At 44.6% G+C, this 20,847-nt stretch overlaps 1 protein-coding gene across 1 annotated transcript in view; it reads left to right on the top strand.

Moving 5' to 3' along the window:
• The first annotated feature begins 5,993 nt into the window (after positions 1-5,993).
• The window catches only part of ARHGAP36 (Rho GTPase activating protein 36), a 58,404-nt gene continuing 43,550 nt past the window's right edge, over positions 5,994-20,847 (top strand). Inside the window, exons 1-2 of the mRNA XM_074964356.1 lie at positions 5,994-6,065; positions 10,116-10,272. Of these exons, the coding sequence (XP_074820457.1) occupies positions 6,024-6,065; positions 10,116-10,272 (199 nt within the window). The 5' untranslated portion in view covers positions 5,994-6,023. The remainder of the gene's footprint in view (positions 6,066-10,115; positions 10,273-20,847) is intronic.

Here is a 20,847-nt window from a genome sequence, read left to right on the forward strand (position 1 = left end):
GTGCATTTAGTTGGCATTTAGTCGGGGGAGTGCGTCCACAGTACCGAGGCAACCATCGACTTCCGGAGTGTTGCACTCTAGGTAGCTATTCCACAGTTCCTGCAGTCTCCGCCACCCATTTGAATTCTGGGTAGAAATCCCAGTGCCTGATGGGGCAAAAACATTGTCGCGGGTGGTTCTGGGTACATATCGTCAGGTGCCCCCTTCCCTCCCTCCCTTTGTGAAAGCAATGGCAGACAATCGCTTTGTGCCTTTTTTCCTGGGTTACCCGTGCAGACACCATACCATGGCAAGTATGGAGCCCGCTCAGCTCACCATCACCATATGTCTCCTGGGTGCTGGCAGACACGGTACTGCATTGCTACACAGCAGCAGCTCATTGCCTTTTGGCAGCAGACAGTGCAGTATGACTGGTAGCCATCGTCGCCGTACTCCAGGGTGCTCTTTTAGCCGACCTTGGTGAGGTTGGTCAGGGGTGCCTGGGCAAACATGGGAGTGACTCAGCCAGGTCATTTCCCTTTTAAGTTTCATCTCATGGTGATTCAGTCCTGCCTGCAGTCCTACTGCACCATCTTCCAATGAGCAGTCAGGAGACGATGATGGCCAGCAGTCATACTGCACCGTCTTCTGCCGAGCACCCAGGAGATGACGATGGCCAGCAGTCGTACTGCACCGTCTGCTGCCAGCAACATGTATAAAGATAGATGAAGTGGATCAAAACAAGAAATAGACCAGATTTGTTTTGTATTCATTTCCCCCTCCCTTCCTCCCTCCCACCGTGAAATCAACGGCCTGCTAAACTCAGGGTTTTGAGTTCTATCCTTGAGAGGGCCATTCTGTTTCTCCTTGATGCAGAGCCACCCCTTTGTTGATTTTAATTCTCTGTAAGCCAACCCTGTAAGCCATGTTGTCAGTTGCCCCTCCCTCCATCAGAGCAACGGCAGACAATCTTTTTGAGCCTTTTTTCAGTGCAGATGCCCTAGCACTGGGAACATGGAGCCCGCTCAGATCACCGTGGTAATTATGAGCACTAAAAACACCACGCGTGTTATCCAGCAGGATATGCAGAACCATAACCTGCAAAAAAAGTGAAACCAGGCAAGGAGGTGATGGCAGTGCAGTGACGAGAGTGATGAGGACATGGACACAGACTTCTCACAAAGCACGAGCCCCGGCAATTTGGCCATCATGGTGTCAATTGGGCAGGTTCATGGCGTGGAATGATTCTGGGCCCGGGAAATAAGCACAGACTGGTGGGACTGCATAGTGTTGCAGGTCTGGGACGATTCCCAGTGGCTGCGAAACTTTCGCATGCATAAGGGCACTTTCATGGAACTTTGTGACTTGCTTTCCCCTGCCCTGAAGTGCAAGAATACCAAGATGAGAGCAGCCCTCAGAGTTCACAAGGGAGTGGCGATAGCCCTGTGGAAGCTTGCAACGCCAGACAGCTACCGGTCAGTTGGGAATCAATTTGGAGTGGGCAAAGCTACTGTGGGGGCTGCTGTGATCCAAGTAGCCAACGCTATCACTGACCTGCTGCTATCAAAGGTAGTGACTCTGGGAAATGTGCAGGTCATAGTGGATGGCGTTGCTGCAATGGGATTCCCTAACTGTGGTGGGGCCATAGACGGAACCCATATCCCTATCTTGGCACCAGAGCACCAAGGCAGCGAGTACATAAACCGCAAGGGGTACTTTTCAGTGGTGCTACAAGCACTGGTGGATCACAAGGGATGTTTCACCAACATCAACGTGGGATGGCCGGGAAAGGTACAGGACGCTCGCATCTTCAGGAACTCTAGTCTGTTTCAACAGCTGCAGTAAGGGACTTACTTTCCAGACCAGAAAATAACCACTGGGGATGTTGAAACGCCTATAGTTATCCTTGGGGACCCAGCCTACCCCTTAATGCCATGGCTCATGAAGCCATACACAGTATGGTGCAGTGCGCATCAGAGAAGCTTTAAAAACCAGTTTTCATGGCTGAGCAGGCTACGGTGTGAAAGTTCTGTTTGTTTCTCCTTTATGGAAAGCCCCCCCGGCCCCGGTTTCACTCTACTTTCCTAAAAAGAAAAGGAGGACTTGTGGCACCTTAGAGACTAGCCAATTTATTTGAGCATAAGCTTTCGTGAGCTACAGCTCACTTCATCGGATGCATACTGTGGAAAGTATAGAAAATCTTTTTATACACACAAAGCATGAAAAAATGGGTGTTTACCACTGCAAAAGGTTTTCTCTCCCGCCAGCCCACTCTCCTGCTGAAGTGAGCTGTAACTCACGAAAGCTTATGCTCAAATAAATTGGTTAGTCTCTAAGATGTCACAAGTACTCCTTTTCTTTTGGCGAATACAGACTAACACGGCTGTTACTCTGAAATCTAATTTCCTGTAAGCTAAGCACCCTCCCCTCCCCTCTTTGATCTCTGCTTGCAGAGGCAATAAAGTCATTGTTGCTTCACATTCATGCATTCTTTATTTATTTATCACACAAATAGGGGGATAATCATAGAATCATAGAATATCAGGGTTGGAAGGGACCCCAGAAGGTCATCTAGTCCAACCCCCTGCTCGAAGCAGGACCAATTCCCAGTTAAATCATCCCAGCCAGGGCTTTGTCAAGCCTGACCTTAAAAACCTCTAAGGAAGGAGATTCTACCACCTCCCTAGGTAACGCATTCCAGTGTTTCACCACCCTCTTAGTGAAAAAGTTTTTCCTAATATCCAATCTAAACCTCCCCCATTGCAACTTGAGACCATTACTCCTCGTTCTGTCATCTGCTACCATTGAGAACAGTCTAGAGCCATCCTCTTTGGAACCCCCTTTCAGGTAGTTGAAAGCAGCTATCAAATCCCCCCTCATTCTTCTCTTCTGCAGACTAAACAATCCCAGCTCCCTCAGCCTCTCTTCATAAGTCATGTGCTCTAGACCCCTAATCATTTTTGTTGCCCTTCGCTGGACTCTCTCCAATTTATCCACATCCTTCTTGTAGTGTGGGGCCCAAAACTGGACACAGTACTCCAGATGAGGCCTCACCAGTGTCAAATAGAGGGGAACGATCACGTCCCTCGATCTGCTCGCTATGCCCCTACTTATACATCCCAAAATGCCATTGGCCTTCTTGGCAACAAGGGCACACTGTTGACTCATATCCAGCTTCTCGTCCACTGTCACCCCTAGGTCCTTTTCTGCAGAACTGCTGCCTAGCCATTCGGTCCCTAGTCTGTAGTGGTGCATTGGATTCTTCCATCCTAAGTGCAGGACCCTGCACTTATCCTTATTGAACCTCATCAGATTTCTTTTGGCCCAATCCTCCAATTTGTCTAGGTCCTTCTGTATCCTATCCCTCCCCTCCAGCGTATCTACCACTCCTCCCAGTTTAGTATCATCTGCAAATTTGCTGAGAGTGCAATCCACACCATCCTCCAGATCATTTATGAAGATATTGAACAAAACCGGCCCCAGGACCGACCCCTGGGGCACACCACTTGACACCGGCTGCCAACTAGACATGGAGCCATTGATCACTACCTGTTGAGCCCGACAATCTAGCCAGCTTTCTACCCACCTTATAGTGCATTCATCCAGCCCATACTTCCTTAACTTGCTGACAAGAATACTGTGGGAGACCGTGTCAAAAGCTTTGCTAAAGTCAAGAAACAATACATCCACTGCTTTCCCTTCATCCACAGAACCAGTAATCCCATCATAAAAGGCGATTAGATTAGTCAGGCATGACCTTCCCTTGGTGAACCCATGCTGACTGTTCCTGATCACTTTCCTCTCATGTAAGTGCTTCAGGATTGATTCTTTGAGGACCTGCTCCATGATTTTTCCAGGGACTGAGGTGAGGCTGACTGGCCTGTAGTTCCCAGGATCCTCCTTCTTCCCTTTTTTAAAGATTGGCACTACATTAGCCTTTTTCCAGTCATCCGGGACTTCCCCCGTTCGCCACGAGTTTTCAAAGATAATGGCCAAGGGCTCTGCAATCACAGCCGCCAATTCCTTCAGCACTCTCGGATGCAACTCGTCCGGCCCCATGGACTTGTGCACGTCCAGCTTTTCTAAATAGTCCCTAACCAACTCTATCTCCACAGAGGGCTGGCCATCTCTTCCCCATTCTGTGATGCCCAGCGCAGCAGTCTGGGAGCTGACCTTGTTAGTGAAAACAGAGGCAAAAAAAGCATTGAGTACATTAGCTTTTTCCACATCCTCTGTCACTAGGTTGCCTCCCTCATTCAGTAAGGGGCCCACACTTTCCTTGGCTTTCTTCTTGTTGCCAACATACCTGAAGAAACCCTTCTTGTTACTCTTGACATCTCTTGCTAGCTGCAGCTCCAGGTGCGATTTGGCCCTCCTGATATCTTTCCTACATGCCCGAACAATATTCTTATAATCTTCCCTGGTCATATGTCCAACCTTCCACTTCTTGTAAGCTTCTTTTTTATGTTTAAGATCCGCTAGGATTTCACCGTTAAGCCAAGCTGGTCGCCTGCCATATTTACTATTCTTTCGACTCATCGGGATGGTTTGTCCCTGTAACCTCAACAGGGATTCCTTGAAATACAGCCAGCTCTCCTGGACTCCCTTCCCCTTCATTTTAGTCCCCCAGGGGTTCCTGGCCATCTGTTCCCAAGATGACTGCCAGGATCCCCTGGGGGACTAACATGAAGGGGAAGTTCTTGTCAACTGCCAAGGTAGCCCGGGAGGGGTGGTGGAGGAGGGAAGCACTGGGTGGGGTGGTGGAGGAGGGAAGGACAAGGCCACATAGCACTTTAAAACTTATTGAATGCCAGCCTTCTGTTGCTAGGGCAATCCTCTGGGGTGGAGTGGCTGGGTGGCCGGAGGCCCCCCCCACCACGTTGTTGGCCGTCTGGGTGTGGAGGCTATGGAACTTGGGGAGTAGGGCAGCTGGTTACACAGGGACTGTAGCGATGGTCTGTGCTCCTGTTGCCTTTCCTGCAGCTCAACCATACTCTGGAGCATATGAGTTTGATCCTCCAGCAGCCTGAGCATTGACTCCTGCCTACTTTCAGCAAGCTGACGCCACCTACCATCTTCAGCTCGCCACATCTCCTCGCGGTCATATTGTGTTTTCCTGCACTCTGAGATTGTCAGCCTCCAGGTATTTTGTTGTGCTCTGTCAGTGTGGGAGGATAGCATGAGGTCAGAGAACATTTCATCACAAGTGCGTTTTTTTCGCCTTCTAATCTTCGCTAGCCTCTGGGAAGGAGAAACATATGCAGCTGGTGGAGGGGGAAAAAAGGGGAGAGTGGTAGTTGAAAAGAACAATGGGTATGCTTTTTCAGGGTAAACCTTGCTGTTAACATTACATAGCACATGTGCTTTCATTACAAGGTTGCATTTTGCCTCTTATTGAGGGTATGCCGGTTTGGTGTGAGAGATCACTTACGCAGGGCCGGGCAGCAGAATTCGGCTTGCAGGCAGCCATGGTAAGCCACAGTCTTTTGGCTTCTTTAAACTTCATAACATGTGGGAATGGCTTCAAACAGCAGCGCCCTCATTTCCCAAATGAAGTAGCGGTTGGGTTGGCCCTTTAAAATGGGTTGGCCATTTAAAAGGAGGGGCTGTGGTTTTTGGGTTCACGTGCAGCAGAAACCCAACTAACTCCCCCCCTGACACACACCCAATTCTCTGGGATGATGGCTTCACCCCTCCCCCCACCACGTGGCTAACAGCGGGGAAGATTTCTGTTCAGCCACAGGCAAACAGCCCAGCAGGAACAGTCACCTCTGAATGTCCGCTTACTAAAACCACCCTATTTCAAGCAGGTGCCCATGTATGATATCACTCTCCTGAGGGTAACACAGAGAGATAAAGAACTGATGTTGTTTGAATGCCAGCAAACACCAGGACCATACGCTGCAGTGCTTTGTTCTGCAATGATTCCCGACTACGTGCTACTGGCCTGGCGTGGTAAAGTGTCCTACCATGGAGGATGCAATAAGGCTGCCCTCCCCAGAAACCTTTTGCAAAGGCTTTGGGAGTACATCCAGGAAAACTTTATGGAGATGTCCCTGGAGGATTTCCGCTCCATCCCCAGACAGGTTAACAGACTTTTCCAGTAGCTATATTGGCTTTGGGAGTACATCCAGGAGAGCTTTATGGAGATGTCCCTGGAGGATTTCCGCTCCATCCCCAGACACGTTAAAAGACTTTTCCAGTAGCTGTACTGGCCGCGAATGCCATTAAACACGCTTGCTTTTAAATCATGTATAATATTTACAAAGGTGCACTCATCAGAGGTCCCTTCTCCGCCTTCAGGGTCCCGGAGCCCGCTTTGGGTGGATTTGGGGGGTACTGGGTCCAGGTCCAGGGTGATAAACAGATCCTGGCTGTTGGGGAAACCGGTTTCTCCGCTTCCTTGCTGTGAGCTATCTACAACCTCCTCCTCATCATCATCTTCCTCGCCTCCAAAACCTGCTTCCGTGTTGCCTCCCACTCCTTGGATGGAGTCAAAGCACAGGGTTGGGGTAGTGGTGGCTGCACCCCCTAGAATGGCATGCAGCTCATCATAGAAGTGGCATTTCTGGGGCTCTGAGCCGAGTGGCCATTTGCCTCTCTGGTTTTTTGGTAGGCTAGCCTGAGCGCCTTAATTTTCACGCGGCACTGCTGCTGGTCCCTGTTATAGCCTCTGTCATTCATGCCACTGGAGATTTTTTCAAATATTTTGGCATTTCGTCTTTTTGAACGGAGTTCTGCCAGCACGGATTCGTCTCCCCATACAGTGATCAGATCCTGTATCTCCCATTTGGTCCATGCTGGAGCTCTTCGGTGATTCTGGGACTGCATGGTCTCCTGTGATGATGAGCTCTGCATGGTGACCTGTGCAGGTGAGCTCGCCTTGCTGGCCAAACAGGAAATGAGATTCAAAAGTTTACGGGTCTTTTCCTGTATACCTGGCCAGTGGATCTGAGTTGAGAGTGCTGTCCAGAGTGGTCACAACTGAGCACTCTGGGATAGCTCCCGGAGGCCAATACCGTTGAAATGCGTCCACAGTACCCCAAATTTGACCCGGCAAGGCCGATTTCAGCGCTAATCCCCCCATCGGGGGTGGAGTAAAGAAATCGATTTTAAGAGCCCTTTAAGTCGAAAAAAAGGGCTTCGTAGTGTGGACGGGTGCAGGGTTAAATCGAGATAACGCTACTAAATTCGACCTAAACTCGTAGTGTAGACCAGGCCTAAGCCATTGGCTGGCCCTGCAGAACCCATTACCAGGTAAGAAGTTGCTCCGTGCTGTCTCCTGCCGTGTGCTGCTGTGTACAGTATCGCAGGCAGCAGCTCACTGGAGGCCTGCACCCTACTGTGGGTATGTAGCCGGAGCTGTGTGCTGGGCCCCTCAATCCCATTACCCATCTCCAGCTGGCACTCCTGCCTCTGCTTCTGCCACACTTCCCCAGCCATACCCCTAGCCCCTGCCCCCGACCTGCCCTCCCCCACACCACACAGGGGGATGTGTATCTTAACTATTCATTTTCTGGATTTCAGGTGTTTACATTTGTTAACTTCATTCCCTGCACCCCAGAACCCAGCTCATATGGAGGGGCAGGGAGAGGGGCTGAGACAAGAGAAGCAGGGTCCCCCAGATCCCAGGGCACACAATGGGTGGAGGATGGCTCAGATGCCTGCAGAAGGATAGGACTCCCCCTGAGCCCAGCATGCACATGTAAGGGGCAAATTCAGGGCTTATCGGGCCCCCACTCCTAAACCCCCAACTTCCTTTGCTACCTCAAATTCACCAACCCCTCCCATCTTCTCCCCTTTCCCTCCCTGAGTCCCCAACCCCGCTTCCCACCCTTACCACACATTCCCATTATCCACCTCCTCATAATACCCACTCCCTCACTGCAGACTGTGATCGAATGCACCCATGTATTCACACCCTACACATCATTGTAATAATCTCTATCCAGGTAGTCAGCAATGTTCATTGGCAATTACCCATCCAGTGGCCGTTCTTTGGCAAGGAATGGGGCAGGAAAATATTGAGGTGTATTTTAGCAAACAGCAGCATGGAACCTCTTTAACCAGGAGATGCCATAGGAAGGAACTTTATGTAGGTTAAACCACAGGAAAATGCATTTCAAAGGGGGACTGGACTATAAAAGTGAGGGGCAAAACACCCTTGGTATTTTCTCTCTCTCTCTTGCTCACTCTTTCACCTGAGAAGACAAAGGAAACAGTCCTTTGGGGGCAGATCCTGATTTAAGAATTTGGTCAGCTATGTTGCTGGGAACATGTGGTAAGAATTTTACTTTGAACCAAGTCTAGTTTGTTAAATTTAGTTACTAGAAAGCATTTATCTTTATTTCTTTTGTAACTGTTTCTGACTTTAATGCCTTACACTTGTACTCACTTAAAATCTGTGTTTTTGTTGTTCAATAACCTTGTTTTATTCCTTGATCAAAACTAATCCAGCGTTGTGAATTGTTTGGGTAACTCCATTTAAAGTAGCAGACTGTTGTATATTTGTCCCTTACAGGGGCAATGGACCTAAAATGTCTAAACTCTCCAGGAGAGGGCTGGACAATGCTGGACACCTGTTTGGGGGGGAAATTCAGGACTGGGAGTGCATTGGGGTCACCCTGCAAGTTGTAATCGAGGCTGGTGGAAGCCAGAGTGTGACTGGTGTATTGCTGATGGGCTGCTGGGGTCCGAGTTGCTGGACCAGGGCTGTGGCTATTCACAGACACTCAGGATGTGACCTGCATGTTGTCAGGCTGTTTGTGAGTGGCCCAGGTTGGGAGCTACAGCAACAAAGCACTGTGAGGCACCCCAGGTTTCAGGGCAGGCAGTGACACAATCCCTCATTAGTCTGGATTGCACCCCTGAATGAGAGACAGACCCAAACCATTCTTCCCCTATTCCCACCTATTCTTGCATCCCTGATCACCTTCCCCATCCAGGGAGCATTTGCTTATGTAGTTTGTTTTCAAAACAGTTTTAACATTTTATGAATATTCTGCTGTATTCAGATTACACTTCCCCAAAATAATAATTAAAAAAAACTTTGGTGGAGGCAGATTGGAGCAATATGCTTACTCTTTTACTTCAGAATTCTGCCCAAACTGGATTTGAACTTACAGTGCCAGTGCTCAGAGTCAATGAGCCGAATATAGCTCCTGTTATGTAGAAGTAGTTTTCCAGATGGTTAGCCACTCTCTCTGCACATGCTCAGCATAATCTGTTAGGCATGCGAATAGGCAAATGAGCCTTCCCCAAGTATCTAAGTGGAGAAGCAAACTCTTTCAATCTGATTTCCTCAAAAGGGCTGGTGGTTGCCAGGCACTCTGGTGGGGTAACCCTTGAGCAATGGAGACCCTGGTGTGAAGATCTGAACCCTGGTTTGATCACTATCTGTGAGCAAAAAAGGTTACCAGAATCTGTCAACGTTTATTAAAAAAAGTTTTTTCCTTGGTGCTGTATTTTGGGAACCCCTTCGTTAAATGCCCCCAAATTTGAGTCACTGCCCTTACCTTGTCCCTCTGTGAGGCATCCCAAATTTCAAGGCAATTTGATAACTGTACAGATTTTAGAGCATTTAGAACAGAAAGCTGGTTTTGACCTTAACTACAGCAGACCTGTTTCTTTGCTATAATAAAAAATAATAATGGCAATTAATAATAAAATGGCACACTGTCAAAAAGAAGACAATCCACTGCATATGCTTCTTCCTTTGAGGGAGAGGATGAGAGAACAACCAACATGTGAGAGATGAATAGTCACATGGCTTATACGCTGCTGGAAGGTGCTCAATCTGGGGTATAAAAACGTATATAGAAGAGAACTAAACTGGCCCTCCTCTGCGCTCAGAATCAGGAATGCACAGCTTGGCTGGACCCAGAGATCTTGGCTTGTACTGTAGTGATACATGTGCCCCAGAGGCCAGAGTTAAGGCTGGCTGCAGAACCTCAGCTGGCCTTCCACACTTCTGAGTGCTTCTCTTTGCAATCTGAAGATCATTGATGTATTTTTTGGTGTAAGTGGGGGTAGTTGGGATTGAAAGTTTCTATACAGTTGTCAGATTTTTACCACTCCTCTCCCAAGCAAAACAGTTTCGATTTTCCACCTTCCATGTTTTCTCATTTATATTTCAGGGGAATTTTACCAAAGCTTCTATGTTGGGACAGAGAGTCAGAATGCAGCCTACGCCCCTGCATAGTCTCTCAGAGCTGGAGAGAGCCTGTCTGCAAGAAATCGCCTTTTACCAGCTGCAAAAAAGGAACATGATCAGTGGTATCAGCCTTTCTAAAGGTAAGAAGAGGAGACATGCCTTATCTAAGGGCAGTGGACTACATCAGTGGTTCTCAGCCAGGGCTCTGGGGCCCGGGAGTCGGGGGAGGGGGGGCAGGACCGCTTGCATGGGGTCCAACAAGCAGGGCTGGCATTAGACTTACTGGGGCCCAGGGCAGAAAGCCAAAGCCCCATCTCATGGGGTTGAACCCCGGAGCCCTGCCATCCAGGGCTGAAGCTGAAGCCTGAGCAATGTAGCTTTGTGAGTCCCCCCGTGGCATGGGGCCCTGGGCAATTGTCCTACTTGCTACCCTCTAACGCCGGCCCTGGCTTTTACACGTAGAAAACCTGGTGTTGTGGCACAGGTGGGCCATGGAGTTTTTACAGCATGTTGGTGGGGCCTCAGAAAGGAAAAGATTGAGAAACCCCTGGACTACATAACTCCCATCATTGTCATTATCTATTACTGCTGCTGTTTTTAATAATAAATGATGATATATTGGCTGACATTTTGGACATCTCTGCGCAATTGTTTCTTGGTTTTGAACCAAATTGTTACGGCTTTGGGTCAGAGCCATCCTCACAGCATCAGCCCTGCTAATGGGACTTTCCCTTCCTTTGGAGCATGGGAACATGACCTTGCCTGTTCACTGCCTATGATATGATCCCTTTAATCTCACGCAGATGTAAAAACTTCTGGCAGATTCTTCAAATGGGAACAAATTAATCATGTTGGATGGGACGGATTCTCTCTGCTCTGCTTTGGAGAATCCTGGAGTTCAGCACAGTCTTGGTTCCAGGAGACTGGTGCTTAGTTAGACTTATTAAAATACACAACTAGGAAATGTCACTAATATAAATTGACAGATAAATATTGCAGATCCACAGAGACAGTTTCTCTGCATCTTGGCATAAACAGGAGCTGTCAGACTAAATGAGACCAGACCAAGGCTCCACCTACTCAAGTATCCTGCCTCTGACAGTGGCCAGTGAAAGCTGCTGCAGAGCAAGGTTCAACAAACTCTATGGTGGCAGCTGTGGAATAGCCTGGTGGCTGGGGAAGTTTCTTCTTCACCTCATCAGTTATTAGAGTTTGGTCTATGCGCTGAAGCGGGAGGGCTTAAAGCCCTTCCAAAGCATTTGGTTATTTATTTCATCCTTTCTATTACAAACCCTGCTGTTCTTAGCCATTAAATATCCAGTCATGGTCAGAACCCTATTAAGATCCTGGCCTCAGTGGTATCTTGTGGCACTGAGTCCCATATGCTATTTTCGCATTGTGTGAAAAAATATTTCTTTGTATCAGTTTGGAATCTGCTGTCTTTCATTCATGGCATCCCCTCGTTCTTGTGGGAGGAGAGTAGGAAGAGAAAGGACGGTCTCATGTAAGAGAGTTGAATGCTGCCCCGAAGAATTGGATTCTATCTCTGTCTATGTGATACAAGGCACACTACCTGACCCCCAGGTCTAATGCTCATGTTTACTGACTCACTGCATTACTTTTTTTACCCATCTATAGAATGAGGATGATAATTACACACACTCAAGGTTTGCCACCTGTCCGGCTTTTACCTTCAGTGTCTGAGTGCCATAATGGGTTGCCAGTTTTTGACTGGACAGTCTAGTTGAAAAGGGGACCCGGGGCCTTGTGGGAAGAGGCAGAGCAGGGGTGAGGCCTATGTGTTACCTGCACACACTAGGGCACCTCACCTTTTCCCAGTCTGTAGGGCTCCAGGAGTAACCCGGTTAATTTAGGCACCCCCACCTTTTCCCAATTCGTAGGGCCCAGGCGAAAAGCACCTACCTACCCTTACCCAATTTATAGGGCTCAGGGCCACCTGTACCCAATTCATAGGGCTCAGGGTGTAACTAATCTGGGGGGAAGGGATAGTTCAGTGGTTTGAGCATTGGCCTGCTAAACCCTGGGTTGTGAGTTCAATCCTTGAGGGGACCATTTAGGGATCTGGGGCAAAAATTGGGGATTTGAGCAGGGGGTTGGACTAGATGACCTCCTGAGGTCCCTTCCAACCCTGATATTCTGTGATTCTATGACTATTCTATGACCTTAAGTACCCACACTCTTTCCTAATACATAGGGCTCCGGGTGTATATTACTTCTGCAGCTTTGCAGGACCTTTTGCCAGTGAAAGAGCCTTACACAGTAATATACTACATACCCTCTATTTATTAACAATCACCAAAAACAGACTGCACACGCTACACATACAGTGCTCACCACTCCCAATAAGACAGCTGACCTTTTCTTGATGGCCAGTCAGAATCAGGTCCATCTGGGGGACTCCAGTTTCTGCATGGTGTCATTGGCAGCGTGTTGAGGTCTGGCAGCTCTGATCTTTGGGGCTGTGTCCTAGAGTTAATTCCCAAAGAACTTCCTTTTGGACCCCAGTTTATAAAGTGAAGTTTGAGTCCTTTTTAGCTGTACCTTAACCAATCATTTTACTGAAATCTATCTAACCAATCCTAACAGATTGTAACATAATTCTTTAACCAATTATATCCCACTACCCTAATTAATTTACACCTAGCAAAATTAATTATATAGCAGACTGAAACAATTAAAGAACTAGACAGAGATCATACAGGTAAACAATAGGGAAGCGGGGACCATAATGACAAAACAATAAAGAAATGAGGATTTCACAACCACTACTATTGATAAGTGATTTCTTGACAGACAGAATGCTATCAAACTAAGTTTTCTTTAGCCATCTTAAGATCTGTTTCTTTATCTGGGGATAGTGGGTGCCATTAGGACGGGGTCTCCTTCTTAACAGCCTGATATTACATTGTTTTAATGAAACTTAGATGGAATGTGAGGATGTGACGTCCTGCTTCTCAGCTAATGGCTGCTGCTTGGCCCTTCTTTTAATCAGGCTGCAGACGAAGGCCTCAGGCTTTAGGCCTTACAATATGGCTGCAGACAAAGGCCTTATCCTTACAGTCCACTACTTAATGACACTTTTACCAAAGCTGTCATTACTATTTCAGAAGTCCAATACTCAGACCTGCTGAGCTTGGGCTTGCCTCCTGGGTACAATTGACCAGGACCCTATTTGATTTTGCATGCTAGCTTTCTGTAGTTTTCGAACAGTTCTCTTCATCCAGCAAGCCAAAGCTACTATGCTTACTAATAAAGCCAACTGGATTCCAGTGATCACCACAATGGGGTGAACCATGATATTTAGCATACCCGTTGCAGAAGGTGATCACCCTAATAGTGTTTTCCACCACGAGTGATATCCTGCATTTGCAATAGTTTTTAGTACATGAGTGATTTCTGTATTATTATGTTGTACTTTAATACGTATTTGTTCTCCCGTCTTTGCAATATTTTGTAAATGCGAATGTAACATAGGATGGATTAACAATTTTTTTATCATGGTCCTATTCGTGCCTAAGATTATAGGCATTACATTGTGATACAACTGTGGTTTAAACTTTAAGTAGTTTACAATTCATACAGGTACATAGTATTCAAAATCACAACTTTTAATCTTTGTAATGTTGCAGAAACATCTATTAACTAAATAAGTTATAAAATACAATTCCTTATCATTTACTACTACCATTGGACAATGACTTTTAACACAAACCCATCCCCTTCCTGCATATACAACAGCTGACTTTTGTGTAGTGAATATATTAAACACACAATGTTAGGGTTTTTGTCTTTAACATAGATACATTTATCTTTTTCTTGTAAATTTTGATTTTTACACACACATCCCAATTTTTTATTGGCTACACACTGAAACACGTTAATGTTTTCCATTGTTGGGGTTTTTTAAATATGCCCAGGAATGATGATCAGTGGAATACATAGCCACATTTTTTGTTAATTGGATTTTTACAGGTACCACTGGATATATATTAATAGTTAGACTGGGGTGTACGGTTACTACATATGCTTGTAGAACCCTTTGAACTTTATTTAGGGTAAAATTTACCAATTTTTACCACATCATTAATTGCTTCTCCCCTTCTGTAACATTTTCCCACAACAACTTTTTTATTTCCAAAGGTAAATTTCCTTGCATGCCTTCCCAAATTATTTGAATAACTAACTGCTGACTTATTTTCTGGGCCTGTGTACAGGCTAATGCTAAGCACACATTTTCTTGTACTGTATCCATAGTCCCTGCTAAAAGTAACAGATTCTTTTTCCCTTGCTGTTGCCATATTGGCAGTATTTTAGAAAATAATTGTTGTCCCATTTCTAATTTTGACAAGGATACACTGATGGGCTTTTCCAATTCTTGTATTTTAGCTGTAACATAACTTCGTTTGTTTGCCATTACTCTATGTTAGTAGCATCCAGTACTTCAACTCCTAATCCAGTTTCACCCAAAGCAGTTTCATTCACTTCTTGGGGGTCTTTTTTTAGGCTACCCATCCCTCTTGGCTGCTAGCCAAATCCAATAACCTTTAGTAGTTTACACTGAGATAGTATTAGGGCAGCTAGACCTTCACTGGGCCTTTATGTACTGCCCCTTATAGTAATCAGGGAAGGTGTTCCAATGGCCTTCCTTTCCTTACATTCAATTTTATACAACACCCAGGTGCATTCAGCTGGGCTTGTGTGCTGGAAGTTGATTAAGACTTGCCAATTATTACTGATTTTTTTTCCCAAGCAACCAGTGTTTTTAATACCCTTTTTTTCCCTTGGTAATTTCACTTTGTGCTTCAAAATTTTTCATGTCCATCCTTTTATTCCCGCCAACAGATAAACCTTGTGTTTCATGCATATTTTGCCTTTAAATGTGCTTTTACCACCTAAGGATGTTTCCCTGTTAACAAACTGGCGTTCCTTGACCTCTGGCCTTTTGCAACATTGGTTTTTGTAAATACAGTTAAAATGCTTATTAATCCTTTTTTGCCTAATGCAGTAACCTCTCCTTTTGTAACACAATACACAACAATGCAAGCAACAAGACAAATACCACAAAACAAACATAAAGCACAAAATACAATTTTCGTCGCAACAGTAAATTCGTGGTATTTTGGTTTGCTCTTTAGCTGGTACCAGCTTCTCCTGATTTTTTGAAAGACAAAAAGAACATGTTTCTACCCCTTTTGGGATGGCAGATTATTGCTTAAAATATTCCTTTCTTTTACAAATACACTTGTTGATTGCAGGCAAAACAGAGGAATTACCCCCATGCTTTCTTGTGTTTTTGTTCTATAGGCAGGCCAGGTTTAATGGCTTTTACCCTTTAAGGGTGAATTAACCCACTGTTCAGTTATTAATTTCATAAGGTGGTGTACCCCAGTTTCCCTTTTCATACAGCAGACCAGGTTTGTAATGTTTTTTCTGCTGTGCTAAGCTTTAAGTTCATTTATAGGTAATAGCTGAGAAGCATTACCCTAGGACATTAAAGGTTTTTTCCAAAAATCATACACACTATACATTGTTACAGGGGTACTTATTAACCTTAAATTTATCCCAATGTTTAATATTAACAATAATATTAGCATTAAATCTATTAAAGGTATCTTGTTATACCATGCCTTTTTATTTAGACAATTTGTTTTTGAGGCCAGTGTGTTCAATGTTTTTTTGAAATTTTTTAAATTTAATTATATTCTTGGGGTTTTGGTGAATTAAAAGGTAGGGGTGTCATGCATATAAGCAGACCCCTTTTGTACCTGTCTTCAGATTTCAGCACTGTGCATACAAACAAAAAAGTATTTTTTTTTCTACTTAAGGTTAGCCTGTCCCTCTTATTCTTAGGGTTGACTTCTTTTTTCACCTTCTCTGGGGGGTCATAATTTGAGCCTTTTGGTTTCAGGTAGTTTGTTTGTGACCAGGTATATCCTTTATCTGCAGCTCCTTTGGTGCTGCCATTTATGGGCAGTTCTCTCCGTCCTCTATCAGTTAGGTAATTTGCATCAACACAGATGCTTTCTGCCTTGCTTTTGGATCCAAAGCCATCAGCAGAGCTCAGAGACTCTGTCTTAAAAGGGACACAATCAACTTCCACCAGAGTTTTGATTTCTTTCCACTTCAACTCCTGCTTTCAAAACACACAATCTGAAAAAGAAAACACAACCTATTGTGGCTCCCTTTGGAGCCCTAATGGGATTTTAATTAAGCAGAATGTTTTGTTTGCATTTCTTTTACTCCTTCTACAATATACATTGCCCATGTCCTGGGAAAAATGCACATTCCTTCCTTAGTTTAACTTTTATAACATTAGCCACATCAGTTTTTACATACAGTGTAACTGTTTCTCTTGCGCTCACAGAGTTTTCATGTACCCTTATCAAAGGGACAGTCTCAAAGCCACCTTAAGGCTCAGTGTTCCTAATGTTGCTTTTTTTGTGCGCATCTCTCCCCTACTGTTGCTCCAGAGGGACACTGTCTTTTTTTTAATTTCTTTTTTTTTTTTTTTAAACTACAGCTCTTATCTGCTTTTTTGTTACAAATCCAGAATCTCTTCCCATTCTCCTGGGTTTGACTGCCCTGCTGCAGCCACAACTTTGGTCTTTCAAAAGATATTGAACTTTATAAAGCATTGAGGTACCATAAGGGTTAAATGCTAAATACCAAAGCCAAACAACACTAGTTACCTATGTCTGGAAAAAAAGTGTCTGTCAGTTTTGCAACTTTGAATGAAAGATTCAAATGGATTTTAGTGGTATTATTTAAAAACAAAACAAAATCAAAACATCTTAAATCTAAAAACCAGGAGTATTGATTTAGGTCCTTAAAACCTCACATATTTACACAATATATGTATATACACACACAGAGATACATACATACTCTTTTGCTTAACATCCCTTACACTGCTTTAATTTTCATACAGCTGTACATAGATTACATTTGTATACATTTGGGGGCAGTTCAGTTCCAATAGAAACCCCTTATGTTCTTTTAGCGAATTTGACTAAATTGTTTATAGTCAAATGATTTAAATCAGATTGTCTCTTTGCCTGGCTTATTTACAGACATTCCTTTGGAAAAGGGCCCATTTTTCCTTCAGAACGGCTGCAGAGAAACCAAGAATTCTTTTCCTATAGCACTTTTCCTTATTAACATTTTCACAACGTTCAACTGCTTAATTCCCTCCAGCCTCTGCAGAGTTAACTTCTCACTCTCTTTCCTTAAATCACTTGCTTATCTCCCAAAATGACACCTTCATTAACTCAGATTTCAACATTTCAGGTATTGTCCCAGGCATCTGAAATCCCCATGCCTGTACCTACTCCTTTCTTTACTCCTGCCACTACGCCCCCAGGGCTCCGAACCTGTTTTCCAATCTCTTTATCTGTTGCCTGCCTCCTTGTCTGGGCCCGATCCTGCTTTCCTCGCTGAACAGTCCTTTCCCATGGGCACAGGCTTTGTCCCACTACCCATTTAGTAAGGAGGGTGGGCTCCTCAACTAGCCTCCCCCTCCTTTTCTTCATTTCCTTTTTCTCTTGTTGTTCTGGGGTGGTCATTCTACCAGATAGGTAGCGACCCTTTCTGACAGAAGGCCCAGGTACTCTGCTATTATTTACTGTGTTAGACTCTATCAGTTCAGTCCAAAAGACCTTAGGCTACCTGCATTCTTTCCACCAAAATTGTTACCTGCACACATCACGGCACCCCCACCTTTTCCCAATTCGTAGGGCTCCAGGTGAAAAGCACCTACCCTTACGCAATCCGTACGGCTCAGGGCCACCCATACCCAATTAGTAGGGCTCAGGGTGTAACTAACCTGGTCAATTCAAGTACCCACATCCTTTCCCAGTACACAGGGCTCTGGATGTATACTACTTCTGCAGCTTTGCAGGACCTTTTGCCAGTGAAAGAGCCTTACACAGTAATATACTACATAACCTCTATTTATTAACAATCACCAAAAACAGACTGCACACGCTACACATACAGTGCTCACCACACCCAATGAGACAGCTGACCTTTTCTTGATGGCCAGTCAGGACCAGGTCCATCTGGGGGACTCCAGTTTCTGCACGGTGTCATTGGCAGAGTGTTAAAGACTGGCAGCTCTGATCTTTGGGGCTGTGTCCTGAAGTTGGTTCCCAAAGAACTTCCTTTTGAACCCTAGTATATGTAATAAAATTTAAGTCCTTTTTAGCTGTACCTTAACCAATCATTTTACTAAAATCTATCTAACCAATCCTAACATATTGTAACATAATTCTCTAACCAATCATATCCCACTACCCTAATTAATTTACACCTAGCAAAATTAATTATACAGCAAACAAAAACAATTAAAAAAACAAACAAAAACCATACAGGTAAACAATAGGAAAGTAAAAACCATAATAACAAAACAATAAAAAAATAAAAATTTCACAACCACAACTATTAATAAATAATTTCTTGACAGACAGAATGCTATCAAACTAGGTTTTCTTTAACCATCTTAAAATCTGTTTTGTTTATCTGGTGATAGTGGGTGCCATTAGGACGGGGTGTCCTTCTTAACAGCCTGATATTACATTGTTTTAATGTAATTTAGATGGAATGTGAGGATGTGACTTCCTGCTTTTCAGCTAATGGCTGCTGCTTGGCTGCTCTTTTAATCTGGCTGCAGACGAAGGCTTTAGGCCTTACAATATGGCTGCAAACAGAGGCCTTATCCTTACATAGGGAAGAGCCGGAGAAGGGGGCAAGACCTTGAGGATAGAGGTGGAGGAGGGGCAGGGCCTGGGGGAAGAGGCTGGGCAGGGCTGAGGCCCTGGGGGAAAGAGATGGAGTAGGGATGGGGCCTTGGGGAAGAGGCAGGGCAGGGGGCAGGGCCTTGGGGGTCTGGTGACCAGCAATTAGAAAGGTAGCAACCCTAACACAATCACCTACCTCACTTGGGGGGTGTAAGGGCTAATCAGTTAATGTACATACAGGGCTTCAAACAGGCAAAGTTCTATATAATGCCAAGTACTCCAAAAAACAGGCCCAACACTTCTCAAATTGGGCACCCAAAATTAATGGAGGTTTTTGCAAATTATAAATTTAATCTTCAGCCTCCATGCCCCATTTCTGTGAAACGAGACAATACTTGGTCATCTCTCAGAGACATTGGGAAGATAAACATTAATGTCGCTGAAGCATTGTGATGCTGCAAAGAGATCACCCTGGAAATGCTCGGTTCGAAACGTAGTAATTCTGTATTCAGCCAAGGGTTTAGATGGTGGCAGTAAATAAGGCAGGGGCCACAGGCTGAACAATGAGGAACAATAGAAATATTGAATTCCCTGAGCACTGTCCCTCCTGGACACTGAATAAGGCAGAGTCCCATGGGGAAAATACTATATGATCATGTAATTAAAGACATCATTATTATGCATATGCACAGGGGTGGGGGGAGAGAATTAAGGCTGCATGGGCAACCTGTTTGCATTTCTAATTATTGAGTGTTTGAATTTGCAACTAAATAACATACTTTAAACATAGATTTTTCTATGTCATAGGAAACAGACTCATAGATTTTTAGATTCATAGATTCCAAGGCCAAAGGGGACCATTGTGATTGTCTAGTCTGACCTATGTTTAGAGCTAAAATCACCTAAATGTGTTGTGATTGGTCACTGTTAATGGGGCAAGATTACTGCCCCCTTCTGGACATTGCTCGATGGGTATCAATGGGGAATGGAGCTGTCATAAATATAAAGGGAAGGGTAAACACCTTTAAAATCCCTCCTGGCCAGTAGAAAAACCCTTTCACCTGCAAAGGGTTAAAAAACTAGAATAAACTCGCTGGCACCTGACCAAAATAACCAATGAGGAGACAAAATACTTTCAAAGCTGGAGGGGGGGAGAAACAAAGTTTCTCTGTGTGTCTGTGTGAGGCTTTTGCTGGGAACAGAACAGGAATGGAGTCTTACAACTTAGTAAGTAATCTAGCTAGATATGCGTTAGATTCTGTTTTGTTTAAATGGCTGATAAAATAAGCTGTGCTGAATGGAATGTATATTCCTGTTTTTGTGTCTTTTTGTAACTTAAGGTTTTGCCTAGAGGGATTCTCTATGTTTTGAATCTGATTACCCTGTAAGGTATTTACCATCCTGATTTTACAGAGGTGATTCTTTTACTTTTCTTCAATTAAAATTCTTCTTTTAAGAACCTGATTGCTTTTTCATTGTTCTTAAGATCCAAGGGTTTGGGTCTGTGTTCACTTATGCAAATTGGTGAGGATTTTTATCAAGCCTTCCCCAGGAAAGGGAGTGTAGGGTTTGGGAGGATTTTGGGGGAAAGACGTTTCCAAGAGGGCTCTTTTCCTGTTATATATTTGTTAGACGCTTGGTGGTGGCAGCAATAAAGTCCAAGGACAAAAGGCAAAATAGTTTGTACCTTGGGGAAGTTTTAACCTAAGCTAGTAAAAATAAGCTTAGGGGGTTTTCATGCAGGTCCCCACATCAGTACCCTAGAGTTCAGAGTGGGGAAGGAACCTTGACATGGTGGCAACGGTGGGATTCACTTGAAATCATTTTGAGATCAATTTGAGATATTTTGAACAAGAAGCACAGATTTTAAAAAGGGAAATTTTTTTTTCCTTTGGGCTGCTGGAAAGCAGGTTTTCAGCTGAAAGCAGTTAGAGTTTTTTTTTTTGTCTCTGCTTGGGG

The sequence above is a fragment of the Natator depressus genome, chromosome 9, assembly GCF_965152275.1.
Source record: "Natator depressus isolate rNatDep1 chromosome 9, rNatDep2.hap1, whole genome shotgun sequence".
In the NCBI taxonomy this organism is placed as follows: Eukaryota; Metazoa; Chordata; order Testudines; family Cheloniidae; genus Natator; species Natator depressus.